The sequence below is a fragment of the Dendrobates tinctorius genome, unplaced genomic scaffold, assembly GCF_039654945.1.
Source record: "Dendrobates tinctorius isolate UK_male_01 unplaced genomic scaffold, ASM3965494v1 ptg000183l, whole genome shotgun sequence".
NCBI classification, from domain to species: Eukaryota; Metazoa; Chordata; class Amphibia; order Anura; family Dendrobatidae; genus Dendrobates; species Dendrobates tinctorius.
The window spans coordinates 10,482,501-10,505,180 of NW_027361850.1; the positions used below are offsets into that span (position 1 = coordinate 10,482,501).

General features: G+C 45.6%; 1 protein-coding gene across 2 annotated transcripts in view; it reads left to right on the top strand.

Annotated features, from left to right (window-relative positions):
* LOC141055077 (glutamine amidotransferase-like class 1 domain-containing protein 1) overlaps nt 1-21,383 on the top strand; it is a 35,976-nt gene extending 14,593 nt beyond the window's left edge. The window contains exons 4-8 of one of the 2 annotated variants that reach the window (XM_073552037.1): nt 2,498-2,605; nt 9,422-9,516; nt 11,196-11,289; nt 16,326-16,437; nt 21,027-21,383. In XM_073552037.1, coding sequence (XP_073408138.1) covers nt 2,498-2,605; nt 9,422-9,516; nt 11,196-11,289; nt 16,326-16,437; nt 21,027-21,033 — 416 coding nt within the window. In that variant the 3' untranslated portion in view covers nt 21,034-21,383. The remainder of the gene's footprint in view (nt 1-2,497; nt 2,606-9,421; nt 9,517-11,195; nt 11,290-16,325; nt 16,438-21,026) is intronic. The other variant, XM_073552038.1, reaches the window with a different exon arrangement.
* The last annotated feature ends 1,297 nt before the right edge of the window (nt 21,384-22,680 follow it).

The window sequence follows — 22,680 nt, forward strand, 5'->3', positions numbered from 1 at the left end:
TTATTCCACTATCCTGGATTAAAACACATGCATGATCTGAGGGTGTATATGTATGTAGGGTGTCAGGATCCTGTCAGCGTCGGCGTGCAGCCTCCGCTGAGCAGGGACTCACCCGCACTGTAGGGGGGCCCGGGGTCAGGTACAGCCAGAAAGTACAGATACACAGGACCTGTGAACGCTGAAGTTTAGCAAGCAGTCACAGAACCTACGGTCATGTGACTGTAAGGGGGCGGGGCTTAGCGTCCTGCTTTCAGAGATGGCAGGACACTATACAGAAATACTCCGAGTCAGGCAAGACGGAGGTCATACACAGAGATATCAGTAAAGTACCAGGGATGAGACAGAACGGATAGTCAGGGCCAAGCAGAAGTCAAAACCAAACAGACATAGAAGGTACCAAGCAGAATCCAAAGCAATATCCAGAGAACAGACCGAGTCGTACACAGAGTATCAAGTAACCAGAACACAGCAAAAACACACTCAGGGGTCACCACACAATGCCAAGGGCGAAAGTATAACTGACGTGGGATCGGAGCTTCCTGAGGCTATAAGAAGCTTTCCCAGAACCAATGAGAGGCCACCATAATAGGTCCCAGGTGTGCAGGTAAGAGTCTGCACAGAGATCAAAACATTAACCCCAGAAGTGCCGGTCAACCCAGCACTGGTATCATAACATAGGGATTTTGATAGACAGCTGTCAGCTAACTCCATGGCATGGATAACTCATCACAATTAGTGATGAGCGAATGTGCTCGGATAACGTGTCATCAGAGTGTCTTTGGCGTGCTCGAATACTACGTTTGAGTCCCTGCGGCTGCATGATTCTCGGCTGTTAGACAGCAGCAACACATGCTGGAATTCTCTAACAAACAGGTAATCCCTGCATGTGTTGCAGCTGTGTTACAACCGAGAATCATGCAGCCACGGGGACTTAAAGGGGTTGTCCAGGCTTTTCACATAATCTCAGTACATATCTGGGCTGCAGAATTATGACAATAACTAATTTACTTTCTGTGAAGAGTTTGCACGGTTTTCTAGATATTCTGAACAGAACGTCCAAGGGGGGGTGCTATGGCATTGAAATGAGAACTAGTCGTAACCTCCTACTCTACTCCAAACATGCCCTCTATAGCAACAACCCCACCCTCCAAAGCTACAGGCCCTCCCCGTCCACATGAAGCAGCCCTCATCACACAGTAACGAATTGTTCCCCTCCAGCAGCCTCAGTGCAGTGTATGTGTGAGCACTGTGTCTCTAATGACTCAAATACTGATGGGAGCAGCCTGTCCAATCAGCAGCTGTAACAGTGTGAAGTGTTGGGGGGTGTATGTATGTATTGTGCTGCACAAATACAGGATCACTGCTGTGTTCTTTCCAATGTTGGAATAATGATAAAGATGAGTGCTGGTGCAGTTTACTGCCAGCCAATGAGTGGGCAGTGGGTGGTGCTGGTCACTGGAGCTTGCTGGGAGTTTGATGGAGCTTCGCACATATACTGCACCAAATCTGTTGCTGTGTGAAGACATCAGTGACACAGAGCTGTCTCATTCACACAGCAGAGGCTTTGTCACACAACAGATTACATCAGTGACTGCCATCCCCTGTGCAGATTAGAAGCTGCAGACCCCCATCACTGGCCATCACACAGTCTGTTCTCACTGCTGCCAGCAGCCTGGGACAGTGAGGGAAGGAATTACTGATAATGAGTTATGTATTGTAATCATGGCGTGGCCCAGAATACAGGACGATTTTCACACCTCACTAGATTCACTTTGCATACTGTTCAGTGTGTGTCTGGGGGAGGAGCAGCTCTCTGCAGTGAGGCTGCTGGAGGGGAAGAATTCGTTACTGTGTGATGAGGGCTGCTTCATGTGGACGGGGAGGGCCTGTAGCTATGGAGGGTGGGGTTGTTGCTATAGAGGGCATGTTTGGAGTAGAGTAGGAGGTTACGACCAGTTCTCATTTCAATGCCATAACACCCTCCCCCCCTTGGACGTTCTGTTCAGAATATCTAGAAAACCATGCAAACTAGTGACAGAAAGTAAATTACTTATTGTCATAATTCTGCAGCCCAGATATGTACTGAGACTATGTAAAAAGCCCGGACAACCCCTTTAAACTTATTATTCGAGCACGCCGAAGACACTCTGATAACACCCGAGCATGCTCTGAGAATGCTCACTACTAATCACAATACTATATATGTTATGTTGTGATAACCTGTAGAGATCATGACTTATAGTAAAGAAACCATGTTGAAATTATATATACATATATATACTGTGTGTATGTGTGTGTGTGTGTATATATATATATATATATATATATATATATATATATATATATATATATATATATATATATATATACACACACACACACTGTGTGTATGTGTATATATATATATAATACACTGGCGTATGTATATGATAAGAGGGCGCTCCTTTTTTTTCTGTTGATTTTTTTTTTTTTTTTTTTTTTAAATTTTCCTTCCTAGGTTCTCGCTATCATGCACTTTTAATCCCACATTGTCCGGGGGCTATGACTGACTTGGCTAATAGCGGTTATCTGGCCAGAATCTTGCAGCACTTCAAAACAGAAAAAAGTAAGAGCAGCAGAGCGATGCATGACGTGTTGAGGACTCTGTGCAGGATTTTTGTGTTTAGTGGGAGATCAGTTCAGAAAATTGCTTTCTTAGGGCATGTGCACACAGCGTCTTTATCAGGCATACAGAAATGACTTCCATCCTTTTGATCTTCTTTTCTCCGCTCCAGGCTTCAAAAGCCGCGAAGAGGTTAGAAGAAGTGTCCTGTCCATTCTTCAGGCAGCTTCCGCTTTGAAGCTGCTTTACTATTGTATACATAAAGTAAAATTAAAATGCTGGTGGTAATGAGCAACAAAGAAGACTCTCAAAAAGACAGCTCTGTAGATGGTTGTGTTGGGGCTGTTATACTGTGTGGACGGCTGTGTTGGGGCTATTATACTGTGTGGACGGCTGTGTTGGGGCTGTTATACTGTGTGGACGGCTGTGTTGGGGCTATTATACTGTGTGGACGGCTGTGTTGGGGCTGTTATACTGTGTGGACGGCTGTGTTGGGGCTATTATACTGTGTGGACGGCTGTGTTGGGGCTATTATACTGTGTGGACGGCTGTGTTGGGTCTATCATACTGTGTGAACGGCTGTGTTGGGACTGTTATACTGTGTGAACGGCTGTGTTGGGGCTGTTATACTATGTGGATGGCTATGTTGGGTCTTTTATACTGTGGACGGCTGTCTTGGGGCTATTATACTGTGTGGACGACTGTGTTGGAGCTGTTATACTGTGTGGACGGTTGTGTAGGAGCTATTATACTGTGTGGACGGCTGAGTTGGGACTATTCTACTGTCTGGACGGTTGTGTTGGGGCTGTTATACTGTGTGGATGGCTGTGCTGGGGCTGTTATACTGTGTGAACGGTTGTGTAGGGGCTGTTATACTGTGTGGTCGGCTGTGTTGGGGCTGTAATACTGTGTGGACGGTTGTGTTGGGGGTTGTGCTGGTGTGATATGCTATGTGGATATCATTTTGTGCATATTTCTATTTCACTGATTTTCATAGTGTTTTTCTTGTTGCCTTGTATGTCTGCAGTCTGACTGTATCTATGTCTCTTGATGACCCCCTGTAGTGTCGTAATCCCCCAGGCACCTTTGTCAGGCATGGGAAGCCAGAAAACCACCCCAACCCGTCTGACTACTCTTGGTCGTAGAGAGGGGGCTGGAAAGGACAGGAGGGGGAAGTCAGTTCCTGTGTGGAGAGCATCGTGTGAACACAGCACGTCAGAGAGAAAGGGAAGTGTATGGACCCATTTTATCCTCTGGCTGCTTTATTTTTGGACTCTCATCTCCCTGGACATTTTATCCTGTTACTGAACTGCATACGTGTTCTGGACTATTGTATCGTCAGTGTGATGGATTGTTTATGAACCTTCTAATTTTGCCTATAATAAAGGTCTTGAGATTGTTCACACTTCCCTCGCTCTGTTGATTGTGTGGTATCGGAGAAGGACCCCGTGACAGGGCTGTTATACTGTGTGGACGGCTGTGTTGGGGCTGTTATACTGTGTAGACGGCTGTGTTGGGGCTGTTATACTGTGTAGACGTCTGTGTTGGGGCTGTTATACTGTGTGGACGGCTGTGTTGGGGCTGTTATACTGTGTGGACGGCTGAGTTGGGGTCCCAGTTGGGGAATCGTACAGTGTTGGTGTCACCATACCTTGCCGGGAGAGGAGTTTCAGTAGGTTTATCGTACTGTGGAGGAATTCACTGTTGGAGTATCATACTGTCTGTGTTAGGGAGGCACTTTTATGTGGGCAAAGAAAGGGGAATCTAGGTGCTTTAATAGTAGGAAAATTACATTGTAAGGGCTGCAGAGTTGTGAGATATACTCTTTTGTGACCTCTAGGAATATTCTTTTTTTTCTTATTATGAGAAGGGGCAAATTAATACTTTGGCATGGGGCCCCATAATTTCTATGTGTCATGGGGTCCTTCTCCGGTATCAACAGAGCGTGGGAAGTGTGAACAATCCCAAGACCTTTATTACAGGCAAAATTAGAAGGTCTATAAACAATTCACCACACTGAGGATACAATATTAATATACACAAAATTATATCCACATAGCATATCACACCATCAAAACCTCTCCCCCTCATAATAAGGGAGCACGCCATGAGGTCTACACAGACCTCTGGCCTGCTCACTTTAGTCCACATTGCTCAATCGTTTATAGTTCCTTATACAGTGGCAGGGGTAGGTCGGCTTGGGGAGCCTATGGTTCTTCTGGTCAAGACAGTCCATCGGCGTTCTGGTGTTAGCTTCCCCTCTTGTATTGGATGGAGAAGCTGTAGGGTTGTAAGGACAAGCTCCCCTGCAGCAATCTTCCATTGTCCCCTGACACGCGGTTCAGCCATGTGAGGGGGTTGTGGTCTGTAACAATTCTAAAGTCTCTGCCATACAAGTATGGCTGCAATTTTTTTAGCGCCCATACGATGGGCACCTGCAGAAATGACTGTGGCACTTACACGCCTGAAAGAACTGGAGGAGTTGGGTGCCACATTGGACTACCAGGGGCAGCTAAGCCGAGCCCGCCCCTGGGGGGAGCGGTGCATATCGAATGACAACCGCCCATTCTCTTTGAACGCTGGAAAATGGGTGGAGGGGCCGGCGGAGGCCCCATCCTGGAACGGGAGTGACACCGCTCATCAGGCTGACTGTGGCTCTCTGGCGCCATTGAACCCCGGAAGAATGGACACGATGCGACGCTGCACCTGCCGAGGCCTTGGACGAGTAGAGTGGAGATGGCGGCGGGAGATTAAGGCCCGCCACATCACTTGTGCCTGGGAGTCGCAACTGGTGTACCGGACACTTACCCGGAAAGAAGAAGAACTCCGGACCAAGCTGGAGCTGCAGACGGCTGGGCCTGCGGAGCTGAAGGTGGAGGTGTGCCCGCCTGCAGCACAGGCCGTGCCGAAGCAGCCATTGGAGAAGCCGTCGCTGACGCGTCCTGCGGAACCAGTGGGCCAGGAGGCCGGTCCTGCCGGACGGCGGGATGAAAAACAACAGCGGACACCAGGCGATGGGACTGGAAGCAGCAGAGGAACGGCGGGGCCCTTCCCGCTGGTGCAGGCAAATGACAACGAGCCCGCTCTGCAGCAGGAGGCCGGTGTCCTCTTGAAAACACCGGTCGCTCTGGTGCCCGAGTCTCCGGTGAAGCTGTGGAGCAGCCGGAAGGAAGCCGCAGCACTGGGGAAGGTGGGTGAGCGTCTCCCCGCCCTGGCCGGCTGTACCGCATGCAGCCCCCGCGTCCCCGCCCCGTATGAGCGCTAGGCCCAAGGTCCCCGATATCGATCCCCAGCCTCCCCACCTGGCTGCACCCGGGCCTACGTCATCGGCCCAAGGTCTGCGCTCCTAAGTCTCAGCCTCCCCGCCCGGCCTCCCCTCACTCGCCGCCATCGGCGCCCGATGAATCCGTGACCTATGCTGGGCCGGTTGACGTCCGCGCCATCGACCCCCAGTCTCCTCGCCCAGCTTCTCCCCAGCCCGCATCACCTGCGCGGAGTGGGTCTGCGGCCTTCACGGGGCCGTCTGTCTGGATTGCTGACATTGCCCAGAAAAAGAACAAGGAGCTGGAGATCTGGGCAGTCCTCCATGAGAAGGGGGAAACTGCCATGTCTGTCCCCCGGAGTCATGGACGGCTCGTGTATACTAATGGCGAGCGGGGCTACGGGTTTATTAAAGAGGCAGAGACTGGCCACAAAGTTTACTTCAATGCAGCCTCCATTAAGCATGGGAGGGCCCTGCAGATGGGAGACTGGGTGTCATGATCCAGGTTGGATATGACAGAGAAAATGCACAAGTAACCTTTTTTTTTCCTTTGGCTGTGTGCTAAGGTTTGGTTTTTGCCCCCAGTGGCCATTAGGATTATTACACTGTGGTGTCTTTTGTTCTAAATTTGCCCCCCTGGTGGTGGTGAGCGTCATTGCACTCTGTTTCTTTAGTTTAGTGCACATGATTATAAAACAGGTGTGTTTGCTCTATAAAAGAGTGTCAGGTGTGGTAATCACTGTTGGTGATGGTCCTCAGTTACAAGCAAGCCTGGGTGAAGGATGGAGCTGAAGGAGAGTCCCGGGCAGCTCAGTGAGAGTCCTGGAGTGGCAGCTATGGTGTCTGCGAGGAGGGCTGGCATGGCTTGGTGGAGTTGCAGCTATGGTGTCAGCAAGGAGTTCTTGCAAGGCTTAGTAGAGTGGCAGCTATGGTGTAGAGCTGCACTCATGATGCTGGACTTGGTTGCTGGAAAGCTGGACTCAAGATGCTGGTCTCTTTTTCTGGAAAGCTGCACGCAGGTGGTGGACTCTGTTTGCTCCAAGGCTGCACTATGGTGTTGGATCCGGTTGGAGGAAAAGATGCACGCAGGTGGTGGGCTCTGTTGCTGGGAGCGTAAGCAACGTAGCAAAGCTAAGTGATGTTTCCCTGTTTTGTCTCTTTTCCTTATGTGTGTTTTAGTGCAGTGGTGGGATTAGTTTCCACACCGTCCACTTCACTAGTGAGGGTTTAGGTGCAGGGCAAGTCAGGGTTTTTAGGTTCCTGATCGTCGCCCGGTGCGGAACCGGCCTAGGGAACGTTAGGAGTTTAGAGACACTGATTCAGGGGAGTGCAGGAGGTCTCCACATCCCCGTTCCCTATCGCAGGGCCACCATTGTTATTGTTACCCAGGTTTTCCCTTTTATTGTTTAAATTCGCCTTACTGGAGGCGGGGTTTCCAGATATACGTGTATTTCCGAAATTCACCTGTTGGAGGCAGCGTATCCAGCTGCACTTGTTATTATTTAAATTCGCCCAACTGGAGGCGGTGTATTCAGGGTCACGCGTGTCATCTAAATCCGCCCTGCTGGAGGCACTGTGTCCAGCCACGCGTGGCCGTGACAGGAGTACTGTCCCCACGGCTACTATGCGGTGGCCGTGATCATGTATCCCGAAGAATGCAGAACCCCGTGAAAGGGGAGGCGGACTCCTGGGTCTTTGGCACCAAGGACACTGTGACCCAGGGACTGCCAGACATCCCGGGGGCTCCACGGCTGTGGGGTTCCCCTCTGCAGGGGGAGACCATCGGCCATCAGGAGACGGCTCGGAGCACCGTTGATGTTCACGGACTACCGGGACTGCTGTGCACCGTTGCGCAGCTTAGGGGACTGTTCCGCATCCCCTCGGGGTAAGAAACCTGACGCAGCAGGGATGTCTTGAGAGTACTTTATACAAAGGAAGGGGGCGCTCTTGTGGTTACAATTTTGTTTACGAGTGTTTTCATAGAGAAATTAATAATGTTGAAATAAATATTTGACGTTATAAATGAAGGATATTTAGCAGATATCCTGAGTAGTTGAAATGTTTCTAGAAAAATAGTAAAATTGTTATATTGAAAATGTGTTCAAGAAGGTCCAAAATGTAACAAGGTATAAAAATGCCTGCCATGATAAATAATAAAAGAAGGTAAAAGATGGTTTGTGATTTGGAACAGACTGTGGTCCACAGGTCAGGTCCTAGGTGGAAGATACCCAAAATAAAGGAGGGGGGGCAAACAGTGACCTGGTAGGCCGGAACCTCGGTCATTTCGCCCCTAGAGCTATGCACAGTTCTGAACGTAAGATACGTGGTGGAGAGTACCCGTCGAGGAGTCCGGGTGGTCCTACCCCAATGAATGGAAATTGTCATAGAGGCATAAACGCCTGCGGGTAGCCATCAGCTACTCGGAGCTTAATTGCTCCTTGCTCTGCCCAGCATCCCGTGTAGAGCCAGAAGGCTCCGGGCTCTGCTCGGCAACCGGTCACACAGACAAAAGAAAGTGGGGAAGTACTAAAAAAAAACAAAGAAGGATGCGGGACTGTCGGGGATGACAATGGTCAAAGGAAGGGGGTATGTAGGAGGGTGGACTGACATGTGGATCTGTCTGATGAAGAAGGAACATGTAAAATATGTTGTGTACACTGTTTGAGGAGAATTCATATACATGTCTAAGGGAACAGCTAGAATTAGTAAGAGACAGTGTAGTAATGGGTTTTGGCCAACAGATGGAGACATAGGGTAGTGAGTAAAGGAACCTAACATCAGCTGAAGCTAGGATACGCAGAGGACACCTGCAGACCAAAGGATGCTGACTAAGGGACGCCTGGGGGTACCGGACGGCTGGACACTGAAGGGGCAGTAAGTGTCGCAGCGGGCAGACTCAGCCGGGCACAGCGCTGTTGCCGTGGGCCTAACGGCAGCCATGGTGAAAAAAACGAGAGGCTCATCACCAACAGGAGTAGGAGGAGGAGATAGGTACTCGGGCCAAGGTGCAGAAGCGTCATATTGCTGTGGATGTCCAAGAAGTTACCCAATAAAGTGGACCTGATTGAACGTGCTTCTGTGTCTGTCGTCAGTCTGTTCAGCAGCCGAAAGGGACCACCCCTAGTCGGCTCACGTTACTACACATAAATATGTGATTCTTCAGATTTTGTATTAGTCAATGCCTGATGAAGAGACCTGAATAGTCTCAAAAGCTTGCAATGTGTTACCATCTTTTCAGTTAACCATTAAAAGGTATCAACCACTGAGGACTCTCAATTCTGAATATTGAAAAAGTATAGGTTTAGAAGCCACTTGCATGCATTTTTTTTTTTTTTTACATGAATAAAGACAAATTCCCTTATAATGTTTTAGAACTTTCCAAGCGGGACAAAATTAAATATATATAAGTTTTTTTCTCCTTTAACATATAAGGGGATGAAATTACTGAAGCATTTGTACTAAAAACATAAAAAAAAAAGTCCTTTTTTATTTTAGATGTGATTAATGAGGAATTCACATTAAAGGTAACTTTACTCCTTTCTATTGTTTCCTTACAGAACCCATCTGTGCCGTTGGACACGGAGTGAATGCACTGTGCTGCGTGACCAACGAGGATAAAACCTGGGCCTTCCAGGACTACAGTGTCACGGGGGTGAGTATCCGGCTCTGACGGCTCTGGGTCCGCTGCCTGGGACCATCATGGGATCTGTAATTGTATCCATGTTACGTTGCTGCCCAACTTTCCCAAAATCTAATATTACCAAAATACCTCCGTATTTGACACGGTCATGTTTGAATCCGCTCCCGTTCAGTTACTGTCATTTCTTCATGTTGTACCAATGTGTAACACCCATCGTGGTCTCCAACATAATCTGAGAACAGCATCTCCATGGCGTCTAGAATGAATGACAATGTTTGTTCATGGCCCGATGATACTTTCGGCCTCTCGTATACAGTAAATGAATGGATCCCCTGATTGTTGACGCTCCTGGCCAAACCAAGAATATTGGACACGTAGCAATTATTTAATGTATTACTTTTATTTAAAAAAAAATTCTAAATCCGAATTTTTAATGAATTTTCAAATAAAATAAACACTGAAAGAATCGTAACTTTTTTTTATCACTTTTATACCAAGTACGGTATCTCAATTGCATCACTGTAAAGAGACAATACAGAATATAAAATGCTGCAACTGTGTATGTAATGTTCAAGCTCACAGAAAATGAAACTTGATTTAAAATTGTATTTTTTTTTTTTTTAATCAGATCATTTAAAATTATATTTAAAGGGGATGTTCACCTTCTTAGAGACATTTTTTTCTACTTAAATGAATGTAATTGGAGCTAAAAAAAAAAAAAAATTTTTATTAAACATTTTGCACCGTTCGCCTTTTTTAGCCCCTGCCTCTTTCTGGCAGTAGAATGAGTTAATAATAATAATAAATGTTATTTCTATAGCGCCGACATATTCTGCAGCACTTTACATTTCGGAGGGGATTTGTACAGACAATAGACATTACAGCATAACAATAATCACATAGATTATAACAAATACCAAGAGGAATGAGGGCCCTGCTCGCAATCTTAGTCTATGAGGAAAGAGGTAGACACGAAAGGTGGGTGGTAACAGTTGCCCTGATTGTATGGACCAGCCATAATGTTAAGTGTGTAACAGTACAGACGCAGAGGACTAATGGATGCAGAAAGCATGTGGGAACATGATGCGGGAAATCTGGTTATGGTAAAACTTTTGGCTGTGCCACCCAGGGATAGATTAGGTTAATGTGTTGAGGCAATAGGCCTGTCTGAATAAATGCGTTAAATGAGAATCCATCAGTCATCTCACTATGACGGTCTGACAAGGAGTTTGTAACTCTTTTATCTGTCTTTTTCTGATCTCTTCTGCTGATTTATGGACACTGACACCATCATGGTTGAATGTGAAAACATACAAAGAGCCAATCGAAGCCAAACAATGCAAACGTTTTAATGAAGCCCAATTGTAAAAATGATTTTTAGCCCAAAATACATGCATTTAAATAAAAATAATTCCTCAGTGGTGGACAACCTATTTAAGGCTTTTAAATGCCCCTTTGCTCCTGTTCTTTTCAAAGCAGAACACAGAAAAATTGGCACTGCCAAATATTAGCTCAGGATTTCTCTCCAAAAATCTTTTGTCATGGATTATGGACAATGCTGGTTCCCAGACCTCGCCATGTTCTGGCTCGTAGCCCCGTCTGACATCGCTGGGGTTGGGCTATCATGGTTGTGATATAGTTGTCCTTCAGTGTAAAGCATTGTGGCACTGACACTCCTGCTCCTGTCTCAGCCCTCGGTGTATGAGCTGGTCCGTCACCCAGACTTCGCCAGCTTGCCTCTGATTCTAGAAGACTTTGCTAAAGACTCTGGGGCAACATTTAGTGGTAAGTAGCGGTAATGGGGGGGTCTCTGCTGTATGTAATGTCCCCCAATATACTGGAGATTAAATTTGATGAAAAAAATATCATTTATAACAGCGATTGTGGGATCAAAATGTATAGATTTTATAGTATATAGCTTGGCACAAGCAGGGGGTCACCTGAAGATAGTGTGAAAAAGGAGCATGGGGAAGGGGCTTTTGGGCACAAGTTGTACTTGCCTCTTCGCTTTCCGCCATCCCTTTTCCCCAGAGTAGTCCCTGCAGTACCTTACCACTATGTTTTCCCCACTGTAGTCACAGCAGTGCTTCCCTGCTCACAGCAGTCCATGCAGTGCCTTACCACTATGTTTTCCCCACTGTGGTCACAGCAGTGCTTCTCTGCCCACAGTAGTCCATGCAGTGCCTTACCACTATGTTTTCCCCACTGTAGTCACAGCAGTGCTTCCCCTGCCCACAGTAGTCACTTCAATACTTTACCACTATGTTTTTCCCACTGTAGTCACAGCATTGCTTCCCTGCAGTACCTTACCACTATGTTTCCCCACTGTAATCACAGCAGTGCTTCCCCTGCCCACAGTGGTCACAGCAGTACCTTACCACTATGTTTTCCCCACTGTAGTCACAGCAGTGCTTCCCTTGCCCACAATGATCACATCAGTACCTTACCACTATGTTTTCCCCACTGTGGTCACAGCATTTCTTCTCCTGCCCACAGTAGTCCCGTAGTACCTTACCACTGTGTTTTCCCCACTGTAGTCACAGCAGTGCTTCCCTTGCCCACAATGATCACATCAGTACCTTACCACTATGTTTTCCCCACTGTAGTCACAGCATTTCTTCTCCTGCCCACATTAGTCATTGTAGTACCTTACCACTATGTTTTCTCCACTGTAGTCACAGCAGTGCTTCCCTGCCCACAGTAGTCCCTGCAGTACCTTACCACTATGCTTTCCCCACTGTAGTCACAGCAGTGCTTCCCCTGCCCACAGTAGTCACTTCAATACTTTACCACTATGTTTTTCCCACTGTAGTCACAGCATTGCTTCCCTGCCCAAAACAGTCCCTGCAGTACCTTACCACTATGTTTCCCCACTAATCACTGCTGTGCTTCCCCTGCCCACAGTGGTCACAGCAGTACCTTACCACTATGTTTTCCCCACTGTAGTCACAGCAGTGCTTCCCTTGCCCACAATGATCACATCAGTACCTTACCACTATGTTTTCCCCACTGTAGTCACAGCATTTCTTCTCCTGCCCACAGTAGTCCCGTAGTACCTTACCACTATGTTTTCCCCACTGTAGTCACAGCAGTGCTTCCCTTGCCCACAATGATCACATCAGTACCTTACCACTATGTTTTCCCCACTGTAGTCACAGCATTTCTTCTCCTGCCCACATTAGTCATTGTAGTACCTTACCACTATGTTTTCTCCACTGTAGTCACAGCAGTGCTTCCCTGCCCACAGTAGTCCCTGCAGTACCTTACCACTATGCTTTCCCCACTGTAGTCACAGCAGTGCTTCCCTGTACACAGTAGTCCCTGCAGTACCTTACCACTATGTTTTGACCACTGTAGTGCTTTCCCCACAACAGTGCTTCTCCTGCCCACATTAGTCATTGTAGTACCTTACCACTATGTTTTCCCCACTGTAGTCACAGCAGTACCTTGCTTTTCACCTATATTGGGCAAAGCAATTCCCATCATGTCAAACAGTAGTCATAAAATGGCCTTCTTGTCTCCCTCATATTTGGTGCAGCAGCTCCTTTCTCCTCCTTTTTTCCCCATAGCAGACACTTTCCATACACCACAATGGCCACAGCAGAGGTGTCTGTCCCCCTTTCTCTCTCCCTCATTTCTCACACTTATAGAAAGACCTCCATCCCCATTATAGTGCCTTGCAAAAGTATTCGGCCCCCTGGAACTTTTCAACCTTTTCCCACATATGCTTCAAACATAAAGATACCAAATGTAAATTTTTGGTGAAGAATCCACAACGAGTGGGACACAATTGTGAAGTTGAACGAAATTTATTGGTTATTTTAAATTTTTGTGGAAATTCAAAAACTGAGAAGTGGGGCGTGCAATATTAACCGGCCCCTTTAACTTAATATTTTGTTGCGCCACCTTTTGCTGCAAGTCGCTTGGGGTATGTCTCTATCAGTTTTGTACATCGAGAGACTGAAGTTCTTTCCCATTCTTCCTTGGCAAACAGCTAGAGCTCAGTGAGGTTTGATGGAGATCGTTTGTGAACAGCAGTTTTCAGCTCTTTCCACAGATTCTCGATTGGATTCACGTCTGGACTTTGACTTGGCCATTCTAATACTTGGATACATTTATTTGTGAACCATTCCATTGGAGATTTTGCTTTATGTTTGGGATCATTGTCTTGTTGGAAGACAAATCTCCGTCCCATCTCTGGTCTTTTGCTGACTCCAACAGGTTTTCTTCAAGAATGGTCCTGTATTTGGCTCCATCCATCTTCCCATCAATTTTAACCATCTTCCCTGTCCTCACTGAAGAAAAGCAGGCCCAAACCATAATGCTGCCACCACCATGTTTGACAGTGTGGATGGTGTGTTCAGGGTGATGAGCTGTGTTGCCTTTACGCCAAACATGTCGCTTGGCATTGTTGCCAAAAAGTTTGATTTTGGTTTCATCTGACCAAAGCACCTTCTTCCACATGTTTGGTGTGTCTCCCAGGTGGCTTGTTGCAAACTTTAAACGACACTTTTTATAGATATCTTTGAGAAATGTCTTTCTTCTTGCCACTCTTCCATAAAGGCCAGATTTGTGCAGTGTACGACTGATTGTTGTCCTATGGACAGACTGTCCCACCTCAGCTGTAGATCTCTGCAGTTCATCCAGAGTGATCACGGGCCTCTTGGCTGCATCTCTGATCAGTCTTCTCCTTGTTTGAGATGAAAGTTTAGAGGGATTGCCAAGTCTTGGTAGATTTGCAGTGGTATGATACTCCTTCCATTTCAATATGATCGCTTGCACAGTGCTCCTTGGGATGTTTAAAGTTTTGGAAATGATTTTGTATCCAAATTTGGCTTTAAACTTCTCCACAACAGTATCACGGACCTGCCTGTTGTGTTCCTTGGTCTCAATGATGCTCTCTGTGCTTCAAACAGAACCCTGAGACAATCACAGAGCAGGTGCATTTATATGGAGACTTGATTACACACAGGTGGATCATATTTATCATCATTAGTCATTTAGGACAACATTGGATCATTCAGAGATCCACAATGAACTTCTGGAGTGAGTTTGCTGCACTGAAAGTAAAGGGACTGAATAATATTGCACGCCCCAAAAATTTAAAATAACCAATAAATTTTGTTCAACTTCACAATTGTGTCCCACTTGTTGTTGATTCTTCACCAAAAATGTACATTTGGTATCTTTATGTTTGAAGCATGATATGTGGGAAAAGGTTGAAAAGTTCCAGGGGGCCGAATACTTTTGCAAGGCACTGTATATCCACCGCGGACCCACTTCTATGGTGCGCCCCCTTTTGGCAGAAAGTTACATGTGACTTGCCCTTTTTTTTACTTTTTCATGGTAGATTTCAGTTCCTGAATTAGTCTCATCATCAGAGATTAATGCAAGAATTGATGTAGTGATAAGTCTCATAGGGCAGGTGCACATGAGCGATTGTGAAAATCTGATCAGTTTTGCAAATGACACTTTGATTAGATCAGGGGTCCCCAACCTGTAGCTCGGGAGGCACATGTGGCTCGCGGTCCCATGAATTGTGGTTCGCGACTGTCTGTCAGCTTGATGCATTAGGTCCAGGTCTAGCAAACAGGTATGAAGAGAACATCTCAAAATGGTGAATTTTGTGAGTAGCCCTGCACAGAAGAGCAGATCTGGATGTACATTTACTGGTCTTAGGGGTTTAGAGATATTTTAGGTATAGTACGCTGGTGAATGGTACTACCTGGAGGAGGAGTAGGAGGAGGAGCTCAAAGCTGGATGTGACAGTGTGGTGGGAGTCCTTGATGGGAGAATACTGAATGGGGGTATTGTGGGAACCTCTGGATCTCAGTGCACTGCTTTGGAGTGATATCTGTGGAAAAGCTTTGGTTATCATTATACCTGTAATGGGGACTTTGGTTGACACTACTTTGAAGGAGATGGGAGCTGGATGTGGCTCGTGCCCCTCTCTCTGAGCTAGATGTGACTCACGACCCTCTGTCTAAGCAGAATGTGGCTCTCGAGGTCAGAAAGGTTGGGGACCACTTGATTAGAGTAATATCATAGTGTGATCTGATTCTCTTGTATGAGAAGAAGATTGGAAAAAATGTCTCCATCTTCTCTATTCTATCTGGAAATCGGACTGCACTCCGATGTCATCCGAGTGCGGTCCTATGCTTTCTACGGACTCGTTGACTTGCATGACCAAATGCGTTCCAAATACTTGGTCAAACTTGGGTATGAAACTTGAGCATCAAAACTGCTCGGCCCGATAGACTGACATTGGTCCAAGCAGGTCACATTGGTACCGAATATACACTCATCTGCACCTGCCCTTATAATGTTTTCTTTTATTATAGTAAGGAAACAATTATTCTAGTCATTTTCATAAAGTGAATCTTTTCGCTGTTTCCTGCTGCTGGCGCCACAGGCAACTTGAAATCTAGATATGCTCCTCCATTATCCTGTGAAATGTTGCAGTGTTTTAGAGAAGGCGTAGGTGAAAAAATGAGGGAGTTATGGGGAAAAGGAGACCTTGTGCTGCTTACTCCAATTTCTCTCTGACCAGCTCCGCTTGATTGACAGGTGTCTCTTTAGTTGCATCTGCAGAGGTGGGGAGCAGCCAGGGGGGGCGCTGCCCCGCAGACTCTTCTCCCCTCCTCTCTATGCATGGCTTATTTCTTAAGCTGTGCTGGGCTGCAACATTTTGGGGTTAAACGTAGCTGATCACTGTAAGGGGGTGTTAGGGCACTATAAATATAAAGTAATAATGTCAGATAATGAACTGAACCGTTCCATGAATAACGTTGACTCTCTTTCATCGTTTTGTCCGTTTTTAGCCAGTGAGCCGGATGCAGTTCACATGGTCTTGGACAGACATTTGATCACGGGACAAAATGAAAACTCCACAATGGCGGCCGTTCAGAATCTAATCCTGCTCTGTAATGGAAGGTTAGTGATAACTCTCGTCGCCTCATCCAGAGGCCGAACATTGTGTTCTCCGACTTATGTAGGATTACACCAAAGTATCCAGAAGCCCCCAGCGCAGTCCAGCTGTTGAACAGTCATGGCCAAAAGTTTTGAGACTGACACAAACTTTTGCTGTTTCTGTGTTTTAAGACCTTTTTGTCGGATGTTTCACTGGCTACTGATGTACAGTTATAAGCATTTTGTAAGTTTTAAACTATATATATACACAGTAATTGTAATTTTTATTAAATTTTTATAATTTTTTAACAATTAAAATACCCCAAAATTATTCAGATTTTAAGAAGCAAAATAACAAAAAAAAGAATTGATGAGGATAGGATATATTAAAGTTTTAACTGATGGAAAATATTTCTCTGTAGTGGCATCAAAACATATTGCAAACTAAAACAATAAAAGAGTCCAGTTCCAAATAAAAAACTTTATATATTAGTTATAACTGATGCCTTAATAAACCAAACCCCATCTACTTACTAAATTAAAATTTCTTGTTTAACAATCGACAAACAGAAGACAGGACACACACACATTAAGGGGTGGGGAAAAAAGGGAACAGTAGTCCAAAAAGGTCCTAGATGTTGTTTTGAGCCCATAAATAGGCCCAGGGAGCCCAAATCTGCCCACCTTCGCCTTCATTAAAGCTATCATGTATTCCATTCTACGAATATCAGCCATTCTATTTAGTAAGTTTTGGTAAGAGGGAGGATTGATCTGTTTCCATTGGAGAGCGATGAAACACCCAGCTGCGGTTAACATATGCAATAATAATTTTGATGAGTTGTTCTTTCTAATTCCGCTAGGAGAAACATGTAGCAAATAGATTGCAGGGTCCAGCTCAACTTCCACAAAAAGTATCTTTTTGTATTAAAACTTTCACTAATTCCCAAAAACCAATCAATCTAGGGCAAGACCTGAAGATGTGATATTGAGAACCACATTGCCAGCAAATATTCAGATACTGGGGGTTCAGTTTCTGGAGGAGCTCTGCGGTGTGGTACCAAAACCTCAAAATCTTATATTGATTCTCTTTATATTATGTTCAAACGGAGGTCTTGGCCGCTTTGTCCCAAATACGCTGCCAACATTGCGAGGACAGCTCCTTCCCGAGGAGGTGTGCTTCTTCTGAGGATCCATCTTAGGAGAGTTTATAATCCTGTAAATGTCAGATATCAACCCCTTAGTTGACGGGCCCCTTCTACATAACTTCTCAAACTCAGTTGGTCAGGAGACATTCGCTGAGCCAAATAGTGAAAACGCTAGGTGTTTAATCTGCATAAACTAGAAGAATTCTCTATTGGTACAGAGAATTTAGATTTAATAAGGTCAGACAAGAGAATTTCGAGTGTCCCTGTCAATCAAGTCCGTGATTGACGGACTGAAATCAAGACACCCACCCATCCGAACCGCAATTACCCTGTATGACCATGATTTCAATTTAGAAGAGAGGTGGCGAGAACTTTGGGTCATTGCAGTAGATGGTGAGCTTCAAATGTTTCCTCACTTACAAAATCCACCACCAGGCTTCAATCTACCAAGGAAAACCTGGGTTACTCTGAATCGTATCAGAACAAACTTTGGTGACTGTGCAGATCTTATGCATAACTGGGGAAAATCTGACTCTCCGGCCTGTGACTGTGGAGCTGATCGTCAAACAGTTCAGCACATTGTTGAGGAGTGTCCCCTCAGATCTTATACAGGTGACAAGAATGATTTCTACACTGGAAATGTCAATGTTATTGCATATATAGAAAACCTTGATACTCGACTCTGATTTTTGCTCCTTTGTTCTTTGCAGTCACTTTTTATTGTTCGTTGATTATTCTTATATGATGTTGAAATATATGTTGATACGATTAAATAAGTAAAATCAAGTCCGTGTATCTGAAAACTCCCCCTGAAATCCACGGATGGACCATTGTTGGTTCTAAGCTATTTGGAATCAGGGGTTGATAAATAAAGGATATCATTGGAGAACTAGGAGAGACCAGACCATGGCACTTCATACATGAGAGCCAAACTTCTCTTGTAAACTTCATAGGACCCAGTAGAGTTAATCGTATCGTAATAGACTTAGAAAACCCAAAAGGAATTGACCAATATAATTGTGTTGTGTTGACCAATATAATTGTTAACTTCCAAAAAGCACTATAGAAGTACAAAAAAGGGAAGCTCAACACAACATAAAATTAGTAGAAAAGATATTTTATTAGATACAATCTAAAATAGATACAAAATCTTTCAAAACATGGCAGAGAGTGCTCCATGCAATCAAGGAAAAATACATGAGCGGTATAATACACACAGGAAAGCAATAATAAATTGCACACTATTTTTCAACCCTATAAATACATATGTAAAACATTCAAATGGGTTAAGATATTAGTAGGCTGAGTTGAATAGGTGTCAATTTGTATCCATGAACCACAATATATTATATAAAGTGCATATACTATACTATAGTGCTATACAAGTTCCAAAATACAAGTTATCCCAAGTGTCACACATATAAAGCTAAGTTGCTAATAGGGCATATATGAGGGGAAAAAAAAAAAAAGGAATACCGAATAGTAAACTCGCCAAAGATTTTAGTATTAAACAGGTTCCAAAATCCGTCCCAACTGCAACACATGTCAAGCTAAATTGCTAGTAAGACGCATATAGGGTGATAAGATGTATGTAATAGGGATACTAGATAGTAAACTAGCCATAGGCTTAGAAGAAAAATCCAAAGTATATACCTGTCAACTAGATGGCATGGAGGAGAAGAACCCCGACGCGCGTTTCGCTAAATCGCTTCTTCCGTAGGGGGCGTAATAGACTTAGTTGTCCACAAAAGGGCGTTCGGGTGAATAGGCGCCAGCCATAAATTTTCTATTTCGATCTATTTATTGTAAGCCCATAGCGAAGCCCACAAAGGAATCTTGAGACACCCAATAATATATAATGATATCCGGGACAGACAGACCTCCCTTTGATCTAAGGGAAGTGTAAACATGTTGAGAAATTCTGTGTTGTCTAACATTCCAAATAAACTTCATTATAACATCTTGGAGAGATCTAAGTTTCCCAAGAGGAACTTTGACGGAGAGAGGTAAGGCCTTCCGTTTTGGAAGTGTTTTTTATATCCCGATAAGTGTCCATATTCTTTTAATGTGTCCAGAAGATTGAGGAGTGTTGTGTAGAGCTTGAGGGAGGGTCAACTAAACATCATCAGCAAAAAGTGATTTCTTATCTTTTATTTCCACCTCTGAGATACGGTATTAGGATTCTGTTGGATCATTGCTGCTAAGGGCTGAATACACATTACATATTGAATGGGAGAGAGGGGACACACCTGTCATGTAAATTTTTTAAACTTTTAATAAGTTTATGCAGTGACTCAATATTTTCAGCATTGACTCTTTTCCAAACTTCTGCCCTTCGCCCTGACAGCTGAATTTCAGCTTCTGGGCCAAATTCTCATTGATGACCCATTCTTGTCTAATCAATGCTGGGAGTTTATTACAATTTCTGAGCTTTTGTAGTCCACCTTCTTTTTGAGGATTGACCACAGGTTCTCAGTGGGATTGAGATCTGAGGAGTGTCCAGGATTTGGCCCTGAAGCTGACATCCAGCTATCAATACGAGAGGTAGAAGTCTTGAAAAATAAGGGTCAACACTGTAAATATTGAGTTATTGCATAAACTTAATACAAGTTTAAAAACTTATGAAATGTTTATAACTGTACTTTAGTGACAATAAAAACATCTGAGGAAAAAAATCTAAAAACACTGAATCAGCAAAACTTTGAAAGCCCAAAATTTGTGTCAGTCTCAAATCTTTTGGCCACGACTGTACAGTAGCTCCACTCAGCTCCTCTTGCTCTATAATATGCCGTAGGTAGATTAAAGAGAAACTTCATAATGTCCGGTTCCCTTTCAGTCTTTGTCTATGGAGGGGATGTAGAGAAAAAGGAAAAATTAGGAAATGCTACAGTTGATGCTTGTCAGTAATGGTTTCCATTGATTTGAGCAAAATTATTTGTGCCCTGCTCCAGGCTGTGTTGGCGACCAGACCAGGGTAGTTTTTATTTCTGAGGCTAATATCCTTGGCCTGGCTTTTTAGGTGCCTCTGGTGTTTACTAGTCCTCATTAGTGATGAGCGACCATGCTCGGGTGCTAACTAATTGTCTTTGGCGTGCTCGAATAACATGTTCGCGTCCCCACTGCAGCATGTCTAACAAACGTGTTGCAGCTGTCAAATAGCTATGAGACATGCAGGCACGGAGACTCGAACATGTTTTTCGAGCACGCCAAAGACACTCTGTTAGCACCCGAGCATGCTCAGATAACACCTTATCCCAGCACGTTCACTCATCACTAGTCCTCATGTAAGGTTAAGACATCAATGGGTCAAGTTAAGAGTTGCCCCGGATGCCAGGCCATGGATGTCAGCCTAAATAATGAAGACTGTCCTTGACCGACTGCCACAGAGGACTGGACTCAGGACCAGGGCAGTGCAAATCTTTTTTTTGTCCATCTCTAGATTTAATGGATCTTGTTTCTTCTATATAGGAAGTAAATCTACTGAAGGACCGACGTGCATCACCACTCCACATGGGCTTATCTGTGTATAGAAGGAATTGAAACGCGTGACATGCACTTTACTGTGAAGACCCGGAGCAGCCGAGGCTCCACATCCACACCAGACTTGCCACATTGCCCTGACTATTCCGCTGCATATAGGAAGCCAATAGAACAAGAGTCCTGATGGGCTCAAGTTGACCCTTGCAAAAATGTCAGGGAATTGCTGAGATCCTGATTGTACTTTAGGAGGGTGCTTATCATTATATTCTGTACATCATGATTAGTTTTTTTTGTAGGCTTGAAAATCCTTTGCCTCCGACCAATAATCATCATTTCATTGATGAATGGAGCCGTTCATGTCGCTGTGATTGTCTGCAGATCATCCATCACCTATGGTTTTGTAAAATGTAATTCTATTCTATTCAGAGAAGACGACCCGGTCGGTCACAGGTCCATTAGTATTTTCCTCCGTCGCACCCCAGAGAAAGATTTCCTTACAAGCAAAACTACCACAGCTAAAACCGTCGCACCAAGAACCGTGCCGATCACCATGGCTGCATAGTTTGTAGTCGCTGGTAGGAAGAAAAAAGAAGTGAGTGAGTAAAGCAAAGATATTTTTTATTACTCTGTCGCCTTATTGGGGGACACAGAACCGTGGGTGTTATGCTGCTGTCCACTAGGAGGCGACACTATGCATAATCTGAAAAAGATTAACTTTGGCTCCTCCTCTGCAGTATACACCCCTGGACGGCGTCAGCCTTCTCCAGTTTTTGCTTAGTGTCGCAAGGAGGCACACCTTTTTTTCTTTTTTTCCTTTCGTCGGAACAGATGAAGAAAAGTGGGTCTCCAGCGAGACTCCCGGCATGGCTCCTTCCTTGGCCCCCTTTTTAGGGGTGCCCAGTTGAAGTAGAGATGGCGGTCCCCCATGTCGCTCCTTCCCCAGTCCCTCGGGTACCGGTCCGAAGTTGAGACCCCCCCCTCCTTCCCCAACCCCCTTCAGGGTCTGGGTTGAGGTTGAGGCAAGGATGAAGACCCCCTGACGGTGACAGACGCACCCTCCCTAATCCCCCGCAGGGGGCATTAGGTTGAGACGCTGCAGGTAGGGTCGGAGTACAGACAGCATTCTGCACCAGGGACCCCAGCCCAGCTGTGGGATCCTGCTGGGGCCGGGGGAGGGTGCAGGCAGACGTGGCACAGCAGAGACAGGGCTTTCTGCGCCCCTGCCTCTGCAGCAGCAGTGGCTCCATGGCGCTCCAGGGACCCCCCACACAGGAACCGCTAGCACTGCTGCCCCCACCGCTAGCCAGTCGCCCATTCTGGGGGGGTCCGGTGCAAATCCGACCCCCTCCCGGACTACCGCGCCGCTCTGGAGCCCTCCTGGGCATCAGGCCTCTAATTTAGACCGCGGCTTCGGCCTAGCCGAAGCCGCCGCCTTTTCCCCGCCCCCTGGCACGCCCCCCCGGATGACGAAAATGACACTGCAGTGTCATAGAAGGGGCGGATCGAGGCAGGAAGGGCGCGCTTTTACATGGCCCAGCGCGCCCTTTTCCAGCTCTCCGCCCCCTTCCCTCTCCACCTCAGAATCCGGTGGCCATCTTGCTGCACCTGGAGGAAGGCAGCACAGAGTCTCCGGGGGGCACAG